This window comes from Anolis sagrei, chromosome 6 (genome assembly GCF_037176765.1).
Source record: "Anolis sagrei isolate rAnoSag1 chromosome 6, rAnoSag1.mat, whole genome shotgun sequence".
NCBI lineage: Eukaryota > Metazoa > Chordata > Lepidosauria > Squamata > Dactyloidae > Anolis > Anolis sagrei.
The window spans coordinates 38007749-38027575 of record NC_090026.1 but is presented as its reverse complement, the minus strand read 5'-3'; the positions used below and the strand labels follow the sequence as shown (position 1 = coordinate 38027575).

Sequence of the window (19827 nt, the reverse complement as noted above, 5' to 3'; positions counted from 1 at the left end):
GCTCTTTCCCGGAAAACATGCACACCTGCCAATGCCTGCAGCCAAGCGCCTCTTACTCTAGAGTAGAAACTGCAAGCAAGAAGCCTCCTTAAATTGTGCGCTGGGAAGGGGAGCCTGGGTGGGAAGCCCCCTCCCCATAATGGTCCGATAGAAAACAGTAGGCTTGGGTGATCCAGATCGTTAATTTCTTTATTCGTTATTTATTCGTTATTATTTCATAATTAGAAGCGATATTGATGCGTTTTAGCAACCCGGAAGCCCATATCGAAGCCGCATCCGCCATCTTCCTTACGATCCGCCAGTGAATCGTAAATGCTGGGGGCGTGACCTTCAGGAACAGCTGTTACCCACCCCCACCTCCTCCCTCTTTGTATCCGCGGCTTTGCAAGGCCCAGCTTTACAAGGTGGACGTGGCCACGCCCAGCTCTTCCTGTATTCTTGCCCTGGGTACCTGCAAAGGGTGATGGATGGCTGGGGAATGAGGTGGGCATGGCTACGCCAGGCTCTTCTTGACAGATACTGGGGGTCTGGCCGTCAAGAAGAGCCAGGCGTAGCCACGCCCACCTCATTCCCCAGCCATTCATCGCCCTTTGCAGGTACCCAGGGCAGGGAAACTGTAAGATTTTAAAAGCGATCTTACAGTTTCCCTGCCCTGGGTGCCTGCAAAGATGACAGGGGAATGAGGTGGGCGTGGCCTTCAGGAAGAGCCGGGCAAGGCCACGCCCACCTCATTAACGAATCGATTCGTAATTAACGAAATTTCGTAAATTTCAAAATTTTGAAATCGGAAAATTCTGAAGTCCTATAAAAATCGAAACGCCAGTGCCCCCTAGAAACGAAACGAATTTAGAACCAAATTTTTCCTTGATCACCCAAGCCTAGAAAACAGATCGTTCAGGGGCCCAAAACAAAAACAGAAACCTGCCCTCCCGATTTTGGAAGGTTCCCAAAAAACAGATCAAGGCCTCCACCAAAAGCCAGGACACAAAATGGATCAACGTTTACGCTAAAAGCACAACCCTACTGAGCAGCATTACATTTGAAACTGCATGTGATGTCCTTCCAATAGGCTGTAAATCCACTTTTGATTATGTTGACAGATTCATGTATTAAAGTGTGTGTGTGTGTGTGTGTGTTTTTAATAACTAGAGGATCTCTTGATTGCAGTATTTAGTTTAATTGTAAATTTAGACATATTCATAGTTATGAAATGTAGTCTTAATAAGGAGCAGATGAGGAATATTACACCATATAACACAATTTTTGTTCCTGGGTTATAAATGTCATTGTCAGATAGCCAATCCTCTCATACCAAAAGCGACTTGCAATTTCTCAAGTCACTCCTGACGAAAAAAGTCATTTTCTAATTGAGCTTATCATAAAAACATGGAAAAGTTGATTAAATTGCTAAACTTTTTGCATGACATCCTGCAGCACATTTTATTACAGTTTTTTCAATGAATATCTCATCAAATCACAACCAAATTCAACATAGTTTGTGGCAGCCACAAAAATGAAGTTTCTGAAGTGTAACATCTACCATTAAAGTAAGTACTGCACAGTTAAACAGGAAATAACACTTTCAAACCAAGAACAGATTTTTTTCCACATTTTGTTACATACTGTTATAAAACCAGAGAATTATAGAGTTAAAATGAACTCCAAAGGCCATCTCCAGCTCTATGTTATGTAAGAACCCACATCTGATTTGGGGGACACACATTCCCAACTGGATTTGCGCACAATGATTTGAAGCTATAATTTAGCAGTCCCTCAACAGGAAGGCAAATCACTCTTTAATGTACAATTTAGAAATCTGAAGGTTTAAACAATATGAAATTATAGAAAAGCTTTCAGTAGTGTGGAGCTATAATAGAAATACATTAGGTTTGAAGCAGGGCTTGGAAAATGTATGAAAGGCATTTTGAGAATGGCATGGCTTCCTGGTGGCATAATGGAATGAAGAAATGTGTCATTTCCTCCACTTCTTCCTTCCACATATGAGTTTGTGGTTATTTTCCTCCCCCCACCCCTTTCTCTCTCTCTCTGGAACAATGGGTTCTTACAAGAGAGAACTAGAATTTGAGTGTTACAGAAATAAATCTAATTAGATATTGCTTGAAATTTCTTACTCTTGCTCTCAAAGTTTGATTGATTACTCAGGAAGTCTCACACTTTGCATGATGAGAAGTCATGCCCATTGTGCTGGATTTACACTGCCATATAATCCAGAGTATCTGTTTTGAGTTGGATTATAGGAGTCTACACTGCCATATAATCCAGTTAAAAACAGATAATCTGTATCCAGAAACTGGTTTATATCGCAGTATAGATGGGGCCGGAATAACTTACTGCAACCCAATGAATATAATAGCATTTTCTTGGGCAAGGAATACCCATTCTTTTCTCTGAGTCTACACTGCCATATAATCCAGTTCAAGGCAGATAATCTGGATTTTCTGCCTTGATATTCTGGGATATAGGGCTGTGCGGAAGGGCCCCTAGAATCATGGAATCATACAGTTGGAAGAGACCTTGTGGGCCAACCCCTTGCCAAGAAGAAGGAAAATCGCATTCAATGCATCCCTAACAGATAGCCTTCCAGCCTCTGCTTAAAAGCCTCCAAAGACGGAGCCTCCACCACACACTGCTTTTCCTCTCTTTATTTCTCAGCCTCTGGGAAAAACAAGTCTGTCTCTGTTGTATGCTCTGCCTCCAAAGTTCCAGGCGCCTTGATCTCCCACATTACTCTCAGCCTGTGCTTCTGGCAGACTCTCATGAGAACTGGTATTGCTTTCTCCAGTCTCATGGGAACTGCCAGGAGATTCCAAAACAACTTTCTCCAGGCCACTTCTATTCTCCTCTGGGCCCTCAGAATCTATCCAAGCATCCCCTTCCTCATCTTCTGAGCACTCAGAATCTGACCAGGCTACAACAATTTTGTGCTAAAAACTATGTTAAATGGGTGGATGACAATGTTCCTCTTGCAACAACAAAGTTTTTGCCGTTTAATCAACTTTCCCCATTTTTTATGATAGAACCAACAAGGAACTGACATTTATAACCTGGAAACAAAAATCATGGTGTAAAAACCAACATAAAGAATCTCGTCTTTTCTGAATGCAGGGACATACGGACATGCAAATATCTACATCTTCCAGCCAGAACCGGCATATTTGCACACCTTTTTATTTCGTGGTTTTTGAGCTTTGTAGCAATTCATCCCACATTTTCAGCTGACATCGGGCCTGTCTGGACAGGACCTTTATTGCAGGAACTCCTGCAATAAAGGAGGGGCTGTCCAGACAATGTTCTGGACAGTCATGAATTAATTTGCTACAAACCAGGAAAACCCTGGTTTGTAGCGAATTAATTTGATAGTGGATTTATACAGCGCCTTCTTGGAAGGCGCAGGATAAATCCACTATTTCTGGGTCTCGACTGTGGAATACTTCAGTCCAGATGGTATTCCCACAGTTTACTGGGCTAAACAAGCCCGGTAAACTGTGGGAATACCCACCCCTCCCCCCAAGCCCGCAGACCTCTTAGAAAACTAATAAAACTTCTTTGTTAGAAGCCTCATAGAAATGATGCACCAAGAGAGTGGGGGCAGGAGGAGGGAGGAAAATCATCCCCCCCCCCCACTCTCCTGGCATGTCATTTGTACACACTGGGAGAGCTGTCCAAGGCTTCTAATGGAGGTCACAGAAGTTTTTATTGGTTTTCTAAGGAGCCTCGGGGCTTAGGGGGAGGAGGGGAGGGCCTCCATACATTCTCTTGGACTACTCCCGAGAGAACGTCTGGACACCCACCCCAGAAAGTGCAAATTTTCTGGGGTGGGTGTGGACAGGCCCCCAGAAACATCTGCGTTTTTTAACACGGATCCTTCTGGGATAAAGGCCAGTCTGGATCTGGCCATCATCTAGCTACCCACCATTTTGAACCCGGAACTCCTGGGATAAAGGTACTGTGTGGATGGGACCTTAGCTTCCAAGAATGTGTACTAACTTTCACGGGCTTTATATTCAATTTTATAAGGTGCATATTAGTGCCCTAAAATAAATGGAGGGACGTCCAATAATGTTTCTGCCTGATAACAATACCTTCTTACACCAAGATATGGTATACCATAATTAACACCAACATATTTTGACACAAGAAGTAGAAAATCTCATGAGCTTGTCTCCTCATCCCTGGCAGGGGGAAAATACCAAATTAAAAGAAACATAACAATTTGTGTAACGTGGAGGCCGTGACAGACTTTGTATTTCTAGGTGCAAAGATTACTGCAGATGCAGACTGTAGCCAGGAAATCAGAAGACGCTTACTTCTTGGGAGGAGAGCAATGTCCAGTCTCAATAAAATAGTGAAGAGTAGAGACATCAGACTGGCAACAAAGATCCGCCTAGTCAAAGCCATGGTATTCCCTGTAGTAACCTACGGATGTGAGAGCTGGACCTTAGGGAAGGCTGAGCGAAGGAAGATCGATGCTTTTGAGCTGTGGTGTTGGAGGAAAGTTCTGAGAGTGCCTTGGACTGCGAGAAGATCCAACCAGTCCATCCTCCAGGAAATAAAGCCCGACTGCTCACTGGAGGGAAAGATACTAGAGACAAAGTTGAAGTACTTTGGCCACATCATGAGGAGACAGGAAAGCCTAGAGAAGACAATTATGCTGGGGAAAGTGGAAGGCAAAAGGAAGAGGGGCCGACCAAGGGCAAGATGGATGGATGGCATCCTTGAAGTGACTGGACTGACCTTGAGGGAGCTGGGGGTGGTAACGGCCGACAGGGAGCTCTGGCGTAGGCTGGTCCATGAGGTCACGAAGAGTCGGAGACGACTGAACGAATGAACAACAACAAAAACAATTTGTTGCCTCTTCAGGACACCAAGGGTCCATTGTAGCTGACTCTTTGATTAATATTAGGATGTTGGGTGTGGATATAGGTGTGAAAGAAGCATGAGTATGTGTTTCAATGAGGTTGAGGTTTCACAGCATGCTGCCCTTAAATTCAGTGCCTTCCAGTTTGAAAAGTTGGGAGCAGAGCATGGCACACACAATAGAGTCCTGTGGTCTTTTACTATGGCATATATTCTCTGGACTGGAGCTCCCTTCAGTTTCCTTTGGCATTCAGCAGAACAGTTTGCTTCAATATATTTCTTAACACAAGGGGAAAGAATGGGAAACACCCTGCTTTGCTTTTTTGGTCAAAGCCAGGCTGATATAGAAAGTTCTATTGATACACCTAAATGCTGTGATTATTGTCCATTGTAATACTTGTAAAGATATCAGAATTATGAATCTGCAAATCTTCACCTCAATAAAAATCCCCCCAAAAGATGGAGAAAGTATAAGTTTCATAATGTTCTTTTTGAAACCTATAGTCATGGGAGATTTTATCTAATGGTGAGAAATAAGCTATTTTGTTATCTATTTCTCATGAGATTTTTTTCCCCTTCAAAGCCTTTTATGAGTTTGGGTCAAGATGTATCCTGTTTCAGTCGGAGTCTTTCCACACTGCAGGATCACATCACTTTAACTGTTACAGCAACATCCTATAGAATCCCGGGATCCTGGGATTTGAGTTTTAGGGAGAGGTATTGGGAATTTGTGAATGACACATCTCAACACTCCATAAATTGTAGACATTGTAGTTATAGTGGAATTATAATACAATAATAATAGTCCTAAGGTCCCGAAAGGCACCAGATCCTCTCTGATATCGAAAGGGTCAGCTTTGGTTATCATTTATATAGGAGCTCTCAAATGAATACCACTCAGAGCCCTTCCACACAGTCCTATATCCCAGAATATCAAGGCTGAAAATTCCACATTATCTGTGTGTGGATGCAGAGAACCCAGTTCAAAACAGATATTGTGGGATATTATGCCTCGATATTCTGGGATACAGGGCTGTGTGGAAGGGCCCTCAGATGAATACCAGGTGATGTATTTCAGAGAAAGGAATTGGTAATAAGACCTCTGAGGCTGGATCTACATATAATCCAGTTTCTGAATGCAGATGATCTGATTTGTAATGGATTATGTGAGGCTACACTGCCAGATAATCCAGTTCAAAGCACATCATCTGGATTCAGAAACTGGATTATATGGAAGTGTAGATGGAGCCTAAGTATTCCTTAATAATAATAATAATAATAATAATAATAATAATAACACTTTATTTGTACCCCGCTACCATCTCCCCAAGGGACTCAGTGCGGCTTACATGAGGCCGAGCCCAAACACAATAATACAAGCAATAACAACAACAATACAAGCAATTAAAAAACATAGAAATTAAAATACGCAACCTTATCAATAAGACAACACACAATTAAAAGCAGTGCCTAGAAAATTCCTGTGAAAATCATTGGTTTCCATAAATCAATGAGTAACTTAAAGACATGTTACACACACAATGCTGTGTTAAAGTATCCCTAGTAACAAGGAGAGGCATTTATATATATTTTAGACATATGAATTCTTTATTTTGTTATATTTATATGGAAAGTGCTGTAAAGTTTTGGCTCTGTCTTTTCCTCTCCTCTGCTTTAGTTCCCCCTGTTCATAGATTTTCCCAATAGTGTAGATACCTTCCTTTGTATTAGTTTTTGGGTGGAGCATAATACCCTCCAGAGGCCAGCCTTAGTTGGTCTATTCCATTTCCCTGTATAGAGCTCTTTGCTGGGCTCCTCCCTCTTTTCTACAGAAGAGCTACTGCGATTTAGGCCCAAGCAATTCAAACAGGCATCCTTGGCAACTGCATTCAGTAGTATTTTATACCACCACTCCAAAGGACAACAGAAGCTTATGACCAGCTTATGCTTCAAAAGGAAGAAGATTGAGACAGTTTATAACCATCGCTTTGCACCAGAGGCAGGAAGCTTTCAAAGCTCCCAGAGAGGTGACTGCAACCAGCAAAGGCTCCTTTTGTAATGTACTGTTTTAAGTTACCTTATGATAGTCCCGGTGGAGTTCATCTTGTTTGCAATAAATTCATTTTGGTTCTCTTTTCACCTTGCCTAAAGTGCTGCTGTCTGCAAAGGGTCTTAATCTTAACAGAAGGTATAAAGATAGCCCCCGAGTAAAGCCAGACACTATAGTTTCCCATAGGCTCGGGCGTGCCATCACTAGTGCTATGCTATATAATTAGTATAAAGCAGCTAGAACCCCTGATATTTGTTTGTTGTTTATTAATACCAAACTACTATACTTACTTTTGAAAATATATGACATGTCAGTTGGGGAAAAAAGAAAAAACACATTGGGGGAGAAAAATTGGAGGAACATGCTTAACTCTTTCCCCATGCATTGAGTCTAGTTTTATTTGAATTAACAAGCAGATTTAGACCAAAATGTGTAGTTGGATAGGATAATATGCTACTAGCATAGATGTGCACAGTTAAAAAGAATACATATTGCTGATGCATTGAAATAGAAGTTTATAACATCATAATAAGGTGAAAACCTAGCAGAGGGTTTAAAAGCATCCAAGGATCAGTGTAAACCCAGGGGACGGAAGTGAGAAAGCAATGCTTGAGAAAGTACCAGCTTTGAAGTAGCAGCACAAATAAATAACTCTGTTACTGAACTATAGCAAATTCATAAATAAATCGTTCTCGTATGCCATAGAATTACTGATCTTTGCTACTATTGATGTGGAAACACAATAGAAGCAGGGTATTTTTTAAATATATATATTAATATTCGAGGTGATGAGACAGCATTTGTATAGCTGGGAAATCTGCTTTTACGAAACCCTGTTTCTTTAATCCATATTTCTCCCCAGAATGGTTCCCAGCACAGCTGTATAGCTCCAAGGGTACATTTTCAGGGGATGTTGCCAATTACGCGGGCAATTTAGAGCAGGTAAACAATGAGCACAGGAAGTATGCAATTTCTCATCTCGAAATTTCTAGCTCCTAAAGTGATTTTGTGCATTTTTTGGAAAAAGAATTCACTCTCTAGAACAGGCATTAAGAAATAATAGTTTATCTGGCTAGTGGGCTGTCTTGTGAAGAACGGACTCATAGCATAGGGCATTTAGAGATTAGCAAACTGGGAGATACTTGTGTACTATTATAAACACACACGCGCGCACACACACTTAACTGTAGAGAGTCTTCTGAAATCACCTTCTGGCAGATTCTCATTCAGCCAAGTTGGCTTCTTGGTCAATGTTTCTCATCTATCAGTCCCCAACTTGTCAATTGTTCTAGTGTGCCGTCGCGCTTGGGGGCTATTATTCTTAATGAAGGAGGGATGGACATGGCATCTTTCCCCCAAGGGATTGCTTCTTGCCCTCCTATAGGAAACTGGAACTCTCAAAAACCCAAAACGTTGTAAATAACTCAAAATAAGTTTTATTGATCACAAAGAGTTATTTCTTAAAGCAATGAGCTGGAAATTTCAGAGGGGTGAAGGAAAATATATGTTACAGTCTCAATTAGTCCTGGGTCCAAGGGGTTTGAAGCTGAGAAGCCTCACCAAGTTTCCTCTTTCCTCAATGGCTGTGAATGCCGGAGCAAACCACAACCCCAGTTCAGATGGCCTATGTTTTGAAGACTCAAGATCTTCCTTTGGTGCGAAAAGAACCGGTTTGAAGGCACTTGAGTCTCCTCAATGTTGTCCAGGACGATTTGGACATAAAGCATGAGTCCCAAGAGTAAAAAACCTCAGAATTGGTGCTAAGAGGTAACTTAAATCAGGGTCCTTTAGAGTCAAGTCTCTTACTCACATCCACATGGTAGGAACTCTGATGGCAGAATGAAAAAGAAAGGAAGCACTCCCCTCCTGCAGGAAGAGGTGGAGCCAAACAGTACTGATTGACAGCTATAAGTAAACAATCCATACAACTATACATAAGCAGGGTAAAAGGGGCAGGATTAAGCATGATACAGCAGTTTAAATCTTGCAACTAACAGTTCTATACATAGGTGGTGCCACTTGCGCCGTCACATCCAGAGTCATAAAGACACAATGAGAAGGGAAGTTTGCAATGTTAATGTTTTCTTGAGGATATCTCTCTGTATGTGTTTTTCCAGCTTTTTAATACATATTTTTCCTGTTTCTCTTCACTGTAACCTGTTAGGAATAGCCTAAGTCCCAAGTTCATGAGAGAAGCATCCACTGAAGCTTTTACAGGTCAAGTGACCACTTAAAAATTAAAGATCTCATCAGACACACAGAGAAAAGTGTCTTCTTCCCTCTTATCTCCGCTGCCAGAATGGAGTCCCAAGGAGCCCATTACATGATGCTGGACAACTTCCGCTGGGACTCCATGGGATTCAGTTTTGGCAATGGAGAGAAGTAGATCTCAGAGTGCTCCTGGATGAGTCGTGTAACACCTTCAGATTTAAGAACGTGAATAAGTAGTGGGGAAAGATGGATCTGAATGGGAAAAAATGGGAAGACAAAATAAAGATCTTGACAGGAGGAAACAGAGCCTGACAGTTCCCTCCACAGTCCCACACTTTCCCCCGCAGTCCTCTACTGTCCCCCCACTTTACCCCTGCCTATCTGATTAAGTCTTAAACCAATTAATGTTCCTTGTCCATCTGCTTGGAGGAGAAAGTAACTCAATCTCATTGGATTTTGAAAGATAATTGTTTATTTCACAAGCCTGAATAGGTTGAAAGATCATCATTCTCCCAATTCCATCACCTTCACATGACCTTGTCACATGGCTACCAAGAAAGTTGCATGTTGTTGCAGGGCGTGAAGGTGATCCCATTGGGGAACCGTGGACCATGCACCTTTCCCCATTGAGTCTAATGGCAACACAGGAGCCATCTTATCCTTCCACTTAGGCAGTAAAATATCTTTGGCTGACTATGAGGTGTTGAATGCATGGATATCTTATTGTCTGATTGAAGTATATCTTAGGGTTGCCAGAGTAAAAACTGGAGAGAACTCTTGTCTCTTTAATGGTGCTAAAGCAGACAGAATTTCAGCAGAATTTCAGCAGGGGTTATCTAGTCCTGTGACAACCAACATCTGCTGATTTTTCATTTTCTGTACAATCATTGAAGATGGAGTCATCTCCAAACTTCTTCCTGACAATCCTAGTCTGCTTGCATTTCAGTGGGCTTACTTTTGCTGAAATAACTAAGGCTTCTGTCTGACTTGACAGCTTAGATTTGAAATGCTCAGGTGGGGATAACAATGTGGTTTCTGAGAAGATAAAGGAACTGGCAAAACCCACTCTGAGGATTCCTTGCCTAAGAAAACCCTATGAAAAATTCATTGGGTCACTATAAGTCGACAAGCGATTTGATGGCACAGACACTCACAAACAGAGGTGGTGAAACCATAATGTGAAGGGGAAATGATCCTGTCACACCATTTCAAAAGGTCTTAGCTTTTCTCCCTTCTCTCCTTTCTTCTGTCAAGAGCAGACAGCTGTAGCATTGCCCAGCTAGCTCATTTCCTTTGGGGTGAAACCAATAAGACTTGGATTGCGGATTGCCAGGGCCACTCCCCTCTCTGTTATCGCAGCCTGCAGAATGCTGAGGAAAATGAAATGTGTCAAGAATTTAATCTGTGGAGGAAAAGGCCACTAATGCTGGGAGAAAAGTGCAAACTGAAAACGCTATGAAGAGTAAAGGATCATTCATGCAAGAACCATGAAGAGGGAGGGGAGGGGAGAGCAATCTTTTTCTGTGTTATTTTCTTTTCCCATCCCAGTGGAGTCAAGCACTAGAATTATGTTTCACAGAACTGTAGCATAAGCAGGGGTAATGCTCAGTATTCTGCTGCCAGCAGCAAAACACATAATGACTTCCCCTCCTTTTCCATGTTCAAAAGGTGACAGGGCTGGCTAGTTGAAATATCTTCAAAACTGATGATGGACAGCATCCTTCAACTACTTCTAAAGACAGTGAGCTATGGGGCAGATACGTTGTCTCATTGTTCTCTTCACAGATGTCTTACTGAGATTTCCTAATGTCTGTCCTCGGCAACTACCACAGTCTATCTAATGGCATGACCAGTTCTATCCATTAGACATGCATTTTTATTTGAAGAGTATTACATATCACACTGCATCTCAGTTTAGGACTTTAACTCTGTGCTCACTCAACCAGGAGGGAAGAAACGCATTTGAAGAGAGTTTCATTGAATTGCATTGCTAAGTTACTGAGAAGAATTCATCTCACTTGTTGCACAGAATGAGAAAAGTTCTTCCGACTATTCATGCAGCTACATTGTCCTTGAAGTTCTCTTGTACTATTTTATTACATTACACTTTTGACCAGGGACCACACTTGAACATTACTACCAAAAGGGTTACGAATCAGTTTCTGGTCAACTTTAGATTCGGTTTGGGGTGCTGATTTAGAAATTTGCATTGGATAGACCACGTCAGCTCTGGTTTCTGAATACAGAACATATGCCATGGTCAGCGATAGGGAATGAGTGGCAGGTGGCATGAAAGTAGCAAAAATAAAATAAAATAAAGAGGAAAGAGGTTCACAAACCAGATTTTTGTCCTCGTAGCCCACTGGTGGTCTGCGTCCCACAAGTTAAGAACCACTGCATTAGCTTGAGAAAGGCTGTATTTGTAAATATGAGTGGTTTCCCACAAGTTATGTTTTGTTCACCTACAGACCTGCACATAACAAGTGTAGGAAGTCAAAAGGTGGAACCAGTAGGCATGATCATTCTCACATGCACGCTACAGTTGATATCTTTGGTTATAGGATTCCATACTGCTTTGCACCTTCTAAGAAGCCCCACCAGCTGACCAGAAAAGCTTCTTTTTTGGATTGTAGTACAAGGGATCTGCAGATCATCATGGCTAATGGTCCTGCTTATGCAGAAATTCTGGGACCCCTACTCCCTAGAAGTAACTTTGATTAGTATGGAATGAATTATTTTTTGTTGCTTCTCCTCCCTTTTTGTTGTTGTTATGGGTATCAAATCTGTAGCCTCTAGAATGTGGAATATAATATGAGTTTAGAGTTTTGTGATTATGGTTTTATATAGAATAAGAACTACCACATTTCTGACTGATCAGTTTACCAACTAAGATAACAGACTGTAAACATTTCCTGGAAAACAGCTTTATAGTATCGGTTTTAAAACATTTAAGTGTGTGTTTATATGTATTTTTATGTATTTCCATATTGTCTATGAAGTATAGTTTGTATTCCAAAATACATTGGGTGCATAAAATAGGTTCCTCAGATACTTTTAAAAATAGATTTTAATTTTATGGAGGGAATATGTTACAGAATTCAAAAGTCATAACAAACAAAAGCAGGATAACAAAATTCAAGGGCAGACAGTAATATTATGATTACTTTAATTACTAACCAAAGGCATAATCTTTCAAGTATTTTTGTTCTTGCTCTCTGCAGGTAAAAAATGCAGATGACATCTATTGAAAATCTGAAAAAAACATTATGTATAGTATATGTTGATAAATAGATAGATGTGACAATTTATGAGGAAAGATTGATAGAAATTGGTGTGTGCATTCCTTATTTGTATATAAAATGAAATCCTGACATGTTGTATAAAAATCAGCTATTTTAATATTGCCTTTAGCTAATTGAATTTGATGCATCAATTTTTCTTCCATAGCTATTTGCCACTGCGTCTGCCTTATAACAAGAATTCAATGTCAGAAGCTCTGAAGCCTCCCATTTTTGCTATTACTCTGTGAACTGCCATCAGCATAAACACTATTAATTCCTTTCATGTCACTTTTTAATTTTGTTCCAACCAGAATGTTAGCAGTGCCAAGGCTAATATGACATGCATAGTTTGATATGTAGCATTTACCATTTTCACTAATACCATACTCCAAAACTGGAACATAAGGACATGACAACCACAGACAACATATAGGTTTTGTTGATTGCAATTTCCCAAATATTTTGCATTATTTTTATTTGTTGACATTTTGAGAACAGTCCTGCCTGCACTCTATGTCTCTCTTTTTTTTGGCTTTGTTATAAGAAAATGAGTAATATATGTGCATTTGTAAATTAGACATATATCTTGAACTTCAACATGCTATATCTATATCTGCAATTTCATTTATTTGCATCCAGAAAAAAAGTCATCTCTGGGCAATTATAGGTTCTCCATCATGGCTTTATTATACTCTTGTGTCAGAAATCTTTTATTTGAATATAGTTCATTATTATCTATATAGAACTCCAATATGCTGATGACAATGTCATCTGTGCACATTTAAAAGAAGACCTACAAGCCACTCTAAATACCTTTGCAGAAGCATAAGAAAAGCTCGGCTTGTCATCAAACATCGAGAAAACCAAAGTCCTCTTCCAGCAGTCACCAGCCAATCCCTCTCCAATGCCAGAAATACAGCTTAATGGTGTAACATTAGAAAATGTTGACCATTTCTGCTACCTTGGCAGCCACCTCTCCACAAAAGTCTACATTGACACTGAAATACAACACCGCCTGAACTTTGCGAGTGCAGTATTTTTCCCAATGAAGCAGAGTTTGAGGACCGGGACATCCGTAGGGATACCAAGGTGCTTGTTTATAAAGCTATTGTCCTCCCAACCCTGTTATATGCTTGCGAGACGTGGACTATCGACAGATATCACATGCAACTCCTAGAATGATTCCATCAGCGTTGCCTCTGAAAAATCCTGCAAATCTCTTGGGAAGGCAAGCGGACAAACGTCAGCATGCTGAAAGAAGCAAAGACCACCAGCATTGAAGCGATGGTCCTCCGCCATCAACTCTGCTGGACCGCCCATGTTGTCTGGATGCTCGACCACCATCTCCCAAAGCAGTTGCTCTAATCTGAACTCAAGAATGGAAAATGGAATGCTGGTGGACAGGAAAAGAGATTTAAAGATGGGCTCAAAGCCAAACTTAAAAAATGTGGCATAGACACCAAGAACTGGGAAGCCCTGGCCCTTGAGCACTCCAGCTGGAGGTCAGCTGTGACCAGTAGTGCTGTAGAATTTGAAGAGGCACGAATGGAGGGTGAAAGAGAGAAACATGCCGAGAGGAAGGCACATCAAGCGAACCCCGACTGGGACCGCCTTCCACCTGGAAACCAATGCCCTCACTGCAGGAGAACATGCAGGTCAAGAATAGGGCACCACAGTCACCTACGGACCCACCGCCAGTACACCGATCTTAGAAGACAATCCTACTCAGACAACGAGGGATCACCTAAGAAAAATTATTTATTATTTCGCACATCCAAGTGAAGTCCAGGAACATATCCCCATGGACATCGTACTGAATCTTCTTTTGTTGCTGTTATTTTATAGTGGAATAGATTTAGATATTAGTGACAGAGACAAGCATTCAGAAGCCTTCTTTCTAGTACAGACTACTTAATTCAACAAAGCAAGTAATGGACTGTTTTATTTGTACAGTCAATGTTATCTCATTCTGCCAGGTGAACAGGGAAAGTTGGATGTCTATATCTATTGGTGGATTTCAGATTCAATTATATGTATTTCCACTTCCAGTGGAATCAGGACTCCTGCTAAAATCCTCTTTAATACCAAAAGGGCTTCTGACCCTCAGGACCCCTGAAAAAGTCGCGAAGGGGGTGTCACAGGGGTCGCCAAAGACCATAAGAAAACACGGTCTTTTCTGTTGGTCATGGGGGTTCTGTGTGGGAAGTCTGGCCCAATTCTATTGTTGGTGGGGTTCGGAATGCTCTTTGATTGTAGGTGAACTATAAATCCCATCAACTACAACTCTCAAATGTCAAGGTCTATTTTCCCCAAAATCCACCAGTGTTCACATTTGGGCATATTGAGTATTCGCACCATGTTTGGTCCAGATCCATCATTTTTGAGTCCACAGTGCTCTCTGGATATAAGTGATCTACAACTCCAAAACTCAAGGTCAATGGCCACCAAACCCTTCCAGTATTTTCTGTTGGTCATGGGAGTTTTGTGTGCCAAGTTTGGTTCAACCAATTCTATTGTTGGTGGAGTTCAGAATACTCTTTGATTGTAAGTTAACAACAATCTCAGCAACGACAATTTGTGCCAAATTTGGTCCAGAGAATGAAAATACATCCTGCATATCAGATATTTACATTAAAGTTCATTACAGAAGCAAAATTCCAGTTATGAAATAGCAACAAAAATAATGTTATGGTTGGGGGTCACCACAACATGAGGTACTGTATTAAAGGGTCACAGCATTAGCATCTAAAATATGTATTTGGCTTCATGAAAGCTTACTAAGGGATGGGAGTGTCTCATTCTGGTGGAGGGAATAATCCGGGAGAACTACATACCTCCCAACATTTCATAGAAGAACACCAGGACATGTGACTAAGTAACATCAGAGTGTTTTCAAGATGGCAAAGGTCATTAATGAGGAAGAATGCACAAACTAGGAGTGGTTCCAGCAGTTTACTTTTGCTTAGGTCTACTGGGAAGGGCGGAATTCTCCCTCTACTCTTCTCTGTCCCTGTAAAACGCCAACATCTTTAGCACTTTGACTGCAGTTTGCATTAATAGAAGTAAGCTGAGGACAAAGATGGAAAGTGAAAGAAGAGAGCAATTTAAAATGGGATATTTTAAAAGCAAGTTGGAAAAGTGGAACAGACAATTAACTGTTACTGTCCCTGTGAAATCCAAATAATTGGAGAATATGGAGATGTATACATTACAGAGCTTGCACTGGGTTTCTACTAGATTTTTAGTGTTATACCCCTTGATCTGACAGTGTTGGATTTGTACGCAAGTGAAATAAACAAAAGTGCAGGAATTCGCACAGATTATTATACTGTATGTCTATAAGCTATGTATAAATACAATAAGCAAGGGCTTCTTTACTATGGTATAGTTGAAACCCTTTGCAGATGTTCACTTATGCCTGGCCTCTGAGTCACAGCAGCATTCAGGCTCTTTTCATTTCTCTTTTCCAGACAACGTATACAGAGAATGCTTTGCAAATGGCAGCTGGGCAACCCGTGTGAACTACTCACTGTGTCAGGAGATCCTCAATGAGGAGGTATGAACAGTCGTGTGTTTCAGGTATGGCTGTGTTTCTTTATGCGTGGATTAGTAGAAGTAGCAGCCATAAGATTATCAGAGCAAATTGAGCTCAGTCCATGGTATTTCCTCCACCATTTATTTATTTATTTATTTATTTATTATATTTATATCCTGCCCTTCTCACCCCAAAAGGGACTCAGAGCAGCATACAAGTAGGCAAAAATTCAATACCGCTTAAAACAGACATATAAGTAAAATAAACATATGCATTAAAACCATAAAATTAAAAAAACCCATCTAGACATTAAAACCAATTATTAAAACCACCCAATCCAAAATTATAGCCCTGGAGCCATTCCAGTTGTAATTGCACTTTTTCCGTATTATTGCACTGAGTTTACTTTCTGAAGGCTTGGTCCCACAGCCCATTTTTAACTACTTTCTAAAAGTCAGGAGGGAGGGAGTTGATCTGATTTTGCTGGGGAGGATGTTCCACAGCCGAGGGGCCACCCTATCTCTCGTCCCCACCAACCACACCTGACCATCATAGCTGCCAAGCACCGGTTTAGGACCTAAACAGCCTCCTTAGCAGCAGATGTAAAGGAGTGATAAAGTTGGACATTATCTGCATACAGATGGCATTGAACTCCAAAACTCTGGATGATCTCTCCCAGTGGCTTCATGTAGATGTTAAACAACATGGGCCTTTCATGTACACATATAGAGAAAATTGGATCCAGGCTGTGGCACCTTTCAAAAGACTCCTGAGGACTTATTTCATGTTAAGAGAAGCAATTCATGACAGTTGTTTGAGTCCTAAACCTGCCGGGCCCAAATGTTAGAACATCCATAGAATAATAGAGTTGGAAGAGACCTCATGGGCCATCCAGTCCAACCCCCTGCCAAGAAGCAGGAATATGGCATTCAAAGCACCCCCGACAGATAGTCATCCAGCCTATGTTTAAAAGCTTCCAAAGAAGGGGCCTCCACCTCATTCCAGGGCAGAGAGTTCCCCTGCTGAACGGTTCTCACAGTCAGGAAGTTCTTCCTAATGTTCAGATAGAATCTCCTTTCTTGTAGTTTGAAGCCATTGTTCAGCGTCCTAGTTTCCAGGGCAGCAGAAAACAAGCTTGCTCCCTCCTCCCTCTGACTTCATCTCACATATTTATACATGGCTATCATGTCTCCTCTCAGCCTTCTCTTCTTCAGGCTAAGCATGCCCAGCTCTTTAAGCTGCTCCTCATAGGGCTTGTTCTCCAGACCCTTTATCATTTTAGACGCCCTTCTCTGGACACATTCCAGCTTGTCAATATCTTTCTTCAATTGTGGTGCCCAGAATTAGACACAATATTCCAGGTGTATTCCATTATACTTTTGGTGGGTTGATAGTTTCAATGGGAAGCGTTTGGTTTAACAAAATAACAAGTCCAGTTAAAGACGAGAAGACTTGAGGGTTCCCCATTCCTTCACTCCCAATAAGACAAGTTGGCAGGTTTCGGAGGCCAAGGACAGCTTGAACCTTGTTTTCCAATATCTTGTCATTCCTTCTCAACATCTGGTGCCTGAAAAACTAATGGTAGGCCAGCCCTGAACTATGGCTTGTCATTTGAACTCCCTTGGAACCTTGAGATTTCATTTCAGTGGGTCAGGGCATATACAGGAAACTTGCTTCATGGATGGATTATACCCTTTATCCATTCGTCTTTCATTCAGTTGACCTTAATGACCCACCAAATCCTGCCTATAACTTTATAGAGTTGCCTGAACTTTATAGAGTTGCCTGAATATCAAACCTCTTCATATTTGGATCCCTGCTCTCAAGCCTGGATGCAGGAATGTGCTATAGTCTAAATCTTAATGCAACAGCATCTGATGTCTGGTGCAAAGCTTTCCTGTCTTTGCATCTTGGAGGGCAGGAGAGTGGATCAAGCTGAGAAGAAGGCAAGTAAGGCATTTTTGGTGTGCATCATTCAGAAAAAATCCCAGAAGGCTGCCACTTAATTAGAATTTAGCAAAGGTTCGTGGAAACATGATATATCTGCAGAGGCAATTAAATTTGGCTGTCCCTGGGGCACGGGTAAAAATCACAGGAGACGATGGCTGGCTAATTAAATTAGCCAACTGCCCTACTGTGAGGATTGCATCCACTCTGCAAATTAGCAATTAATGGGGGAGAGAAATCACCATTCTTTTTTTCAAGAACACTGCAGCATCTTCAGACTGCAAAAAGCTGACGTTTGTTGTTCTTTCTCAGAAAGCCTTCTTTTCCACGCTTCTAAGGATCCCTTCCTCTGCATAACCTGTTTTCCAGAATTACCAGACACCCAGATCTTGGAAGCAGCTGCTGGATCCACTGCTGTAGGAGTAACAAATCTTGATTTTGTGGCCAATTTTCACACATTTGCTCTGAGTGAGATGGGAATTCTGCCAGTGCAGAGACTCTAAAAGAGTGGTTCCCAATTTTATTTTAACAGGAACCACTTTGACCAGGGACCACTCTCCAACGTTAATACCAAAAGAGTTACGAATGAGTTTTTGGTCAACTTAAGATTCAATTTTGTTATTTGGGTGTGCTGATTCAGAAAATTGCATTGGATAGACCACATCAGCTCTAGTTTCTGATACAGAACATATGCCATCCAGTAATCACCATTTGCTCAGCCACAGAAAACCATATTTAATAACCTAAAGCAGAAGTAATAGAAGTAAGCTTTCGTGGGTAATCATCTTCTCCCTTCCCGACATCCCCGTTGCTTTGGCATTATATGAGGGTTTTGCGAGACCAGTCACTCTTGTTGCCACATGGTTTTGAGGCAACAGTGTAGTAATGATGAGGCCATAGACCATATTTTCATTCTCGCAGACCACAGTTTGGGAACCATTGCTCTAAAAGAACAGGTCCATTACAAGCAATGCTCTTGTTTGAGTAAATCTACAGTATATAGTTAAATTAATACCACTTTTAACAGCCATGGCTCCTGTAACAAAACACCACATGCTAGTTACCAAAAAATATAACAACGCAGCGAGGAGTAGTAGAGAAGATTTTAATGTATTTATTTAGACTGGGAAATATCTATAAAATAAATTCCAAAGCTCACTCTCAGCCAAAATTATGAAGCTCACAAAAGGTAGAGGGAGTATGGTTGCTGAACCAACTGTATATTTAAGTATTAGGAACTGGGAACCACTGGAACTGAGAGACTTAACATGATTCTTCAAAAGATTTCTGCTGTCACCATTTAAATATTCAAACAGGCTGAGGTAATATTTGAGAGTTTGTTCTGTAACCCACACTGTGTCACTATAACTTCTTAGAGACTGCGATGAAGCTGACTTTAACAATACTTTGACCACAAAGGTATTCACACTGAGGCTGGTATAAGTTGATAAAAATAACAAGAATGTTTATTGAACAGGTACAAATGCTTAATAGTTTCAGTAAAATACTGGCATAAAAAGCTTGTGGTTGCATTAGAGTCAAGATCTTAAAACTTCTGGGTTACAAGTCTTCAAAGTTCTACCACAGAAAATTACTTCAGGAAATGAATCTCTGAAACTAACTCTCAAAAATGCCCCTTAGGGAATCTAGCCAAAAGCCCTGAACTAGACTTCCTTAGGAATTGAACAGACCACTAATGGAGTACTGCTCCTCCACAGTATTCTAGCTATCTACTCAATAGCTAATCTGAATACTTCACAAAAGGCAGACCCAATTCTTCTTGTCAAAACCCAAACTCATTTCCCACTAACAGCAACACTTCTTCTCTCTAACAGTTCCAAACCCTAACTGACTAAACTGGGACCTCAAGCCTCAGTTTAAAAGACTTTTTCCCTCTTAACTACTTAGGCTTCTTTCTAACCAAT

The 19827-nt window shown here is 41.0% G+C and overlaps 1 protein-coding gene across 2 annotated transcripts in view; it reads left to right on the top strand.

The window, feature by feature from the left end:
• Positions 1 to 19827, top strand: part of CRHR1 (corticotropin releasing hormone receptor 1) — a 160033-nt gene that overhangs the window by 107895 nt on the left and 32311 nt on the right. Inside the window, exon 4 of one of the 2 annotated variants that reach the window (XM_060780989.2) lies at positions 15891 to 15976. In XM_060780989.2, coding sequence (XP_060636972.1) covers positions 15891 to 15976 — 86 coding nt within the window. Of the gene's footprint in view, positions 1 to 15890; positions 16000 to 19827 lie in introns of those variants that run through there. The other variant, XM_060780990.2, reaches the window with a different exon arrangement.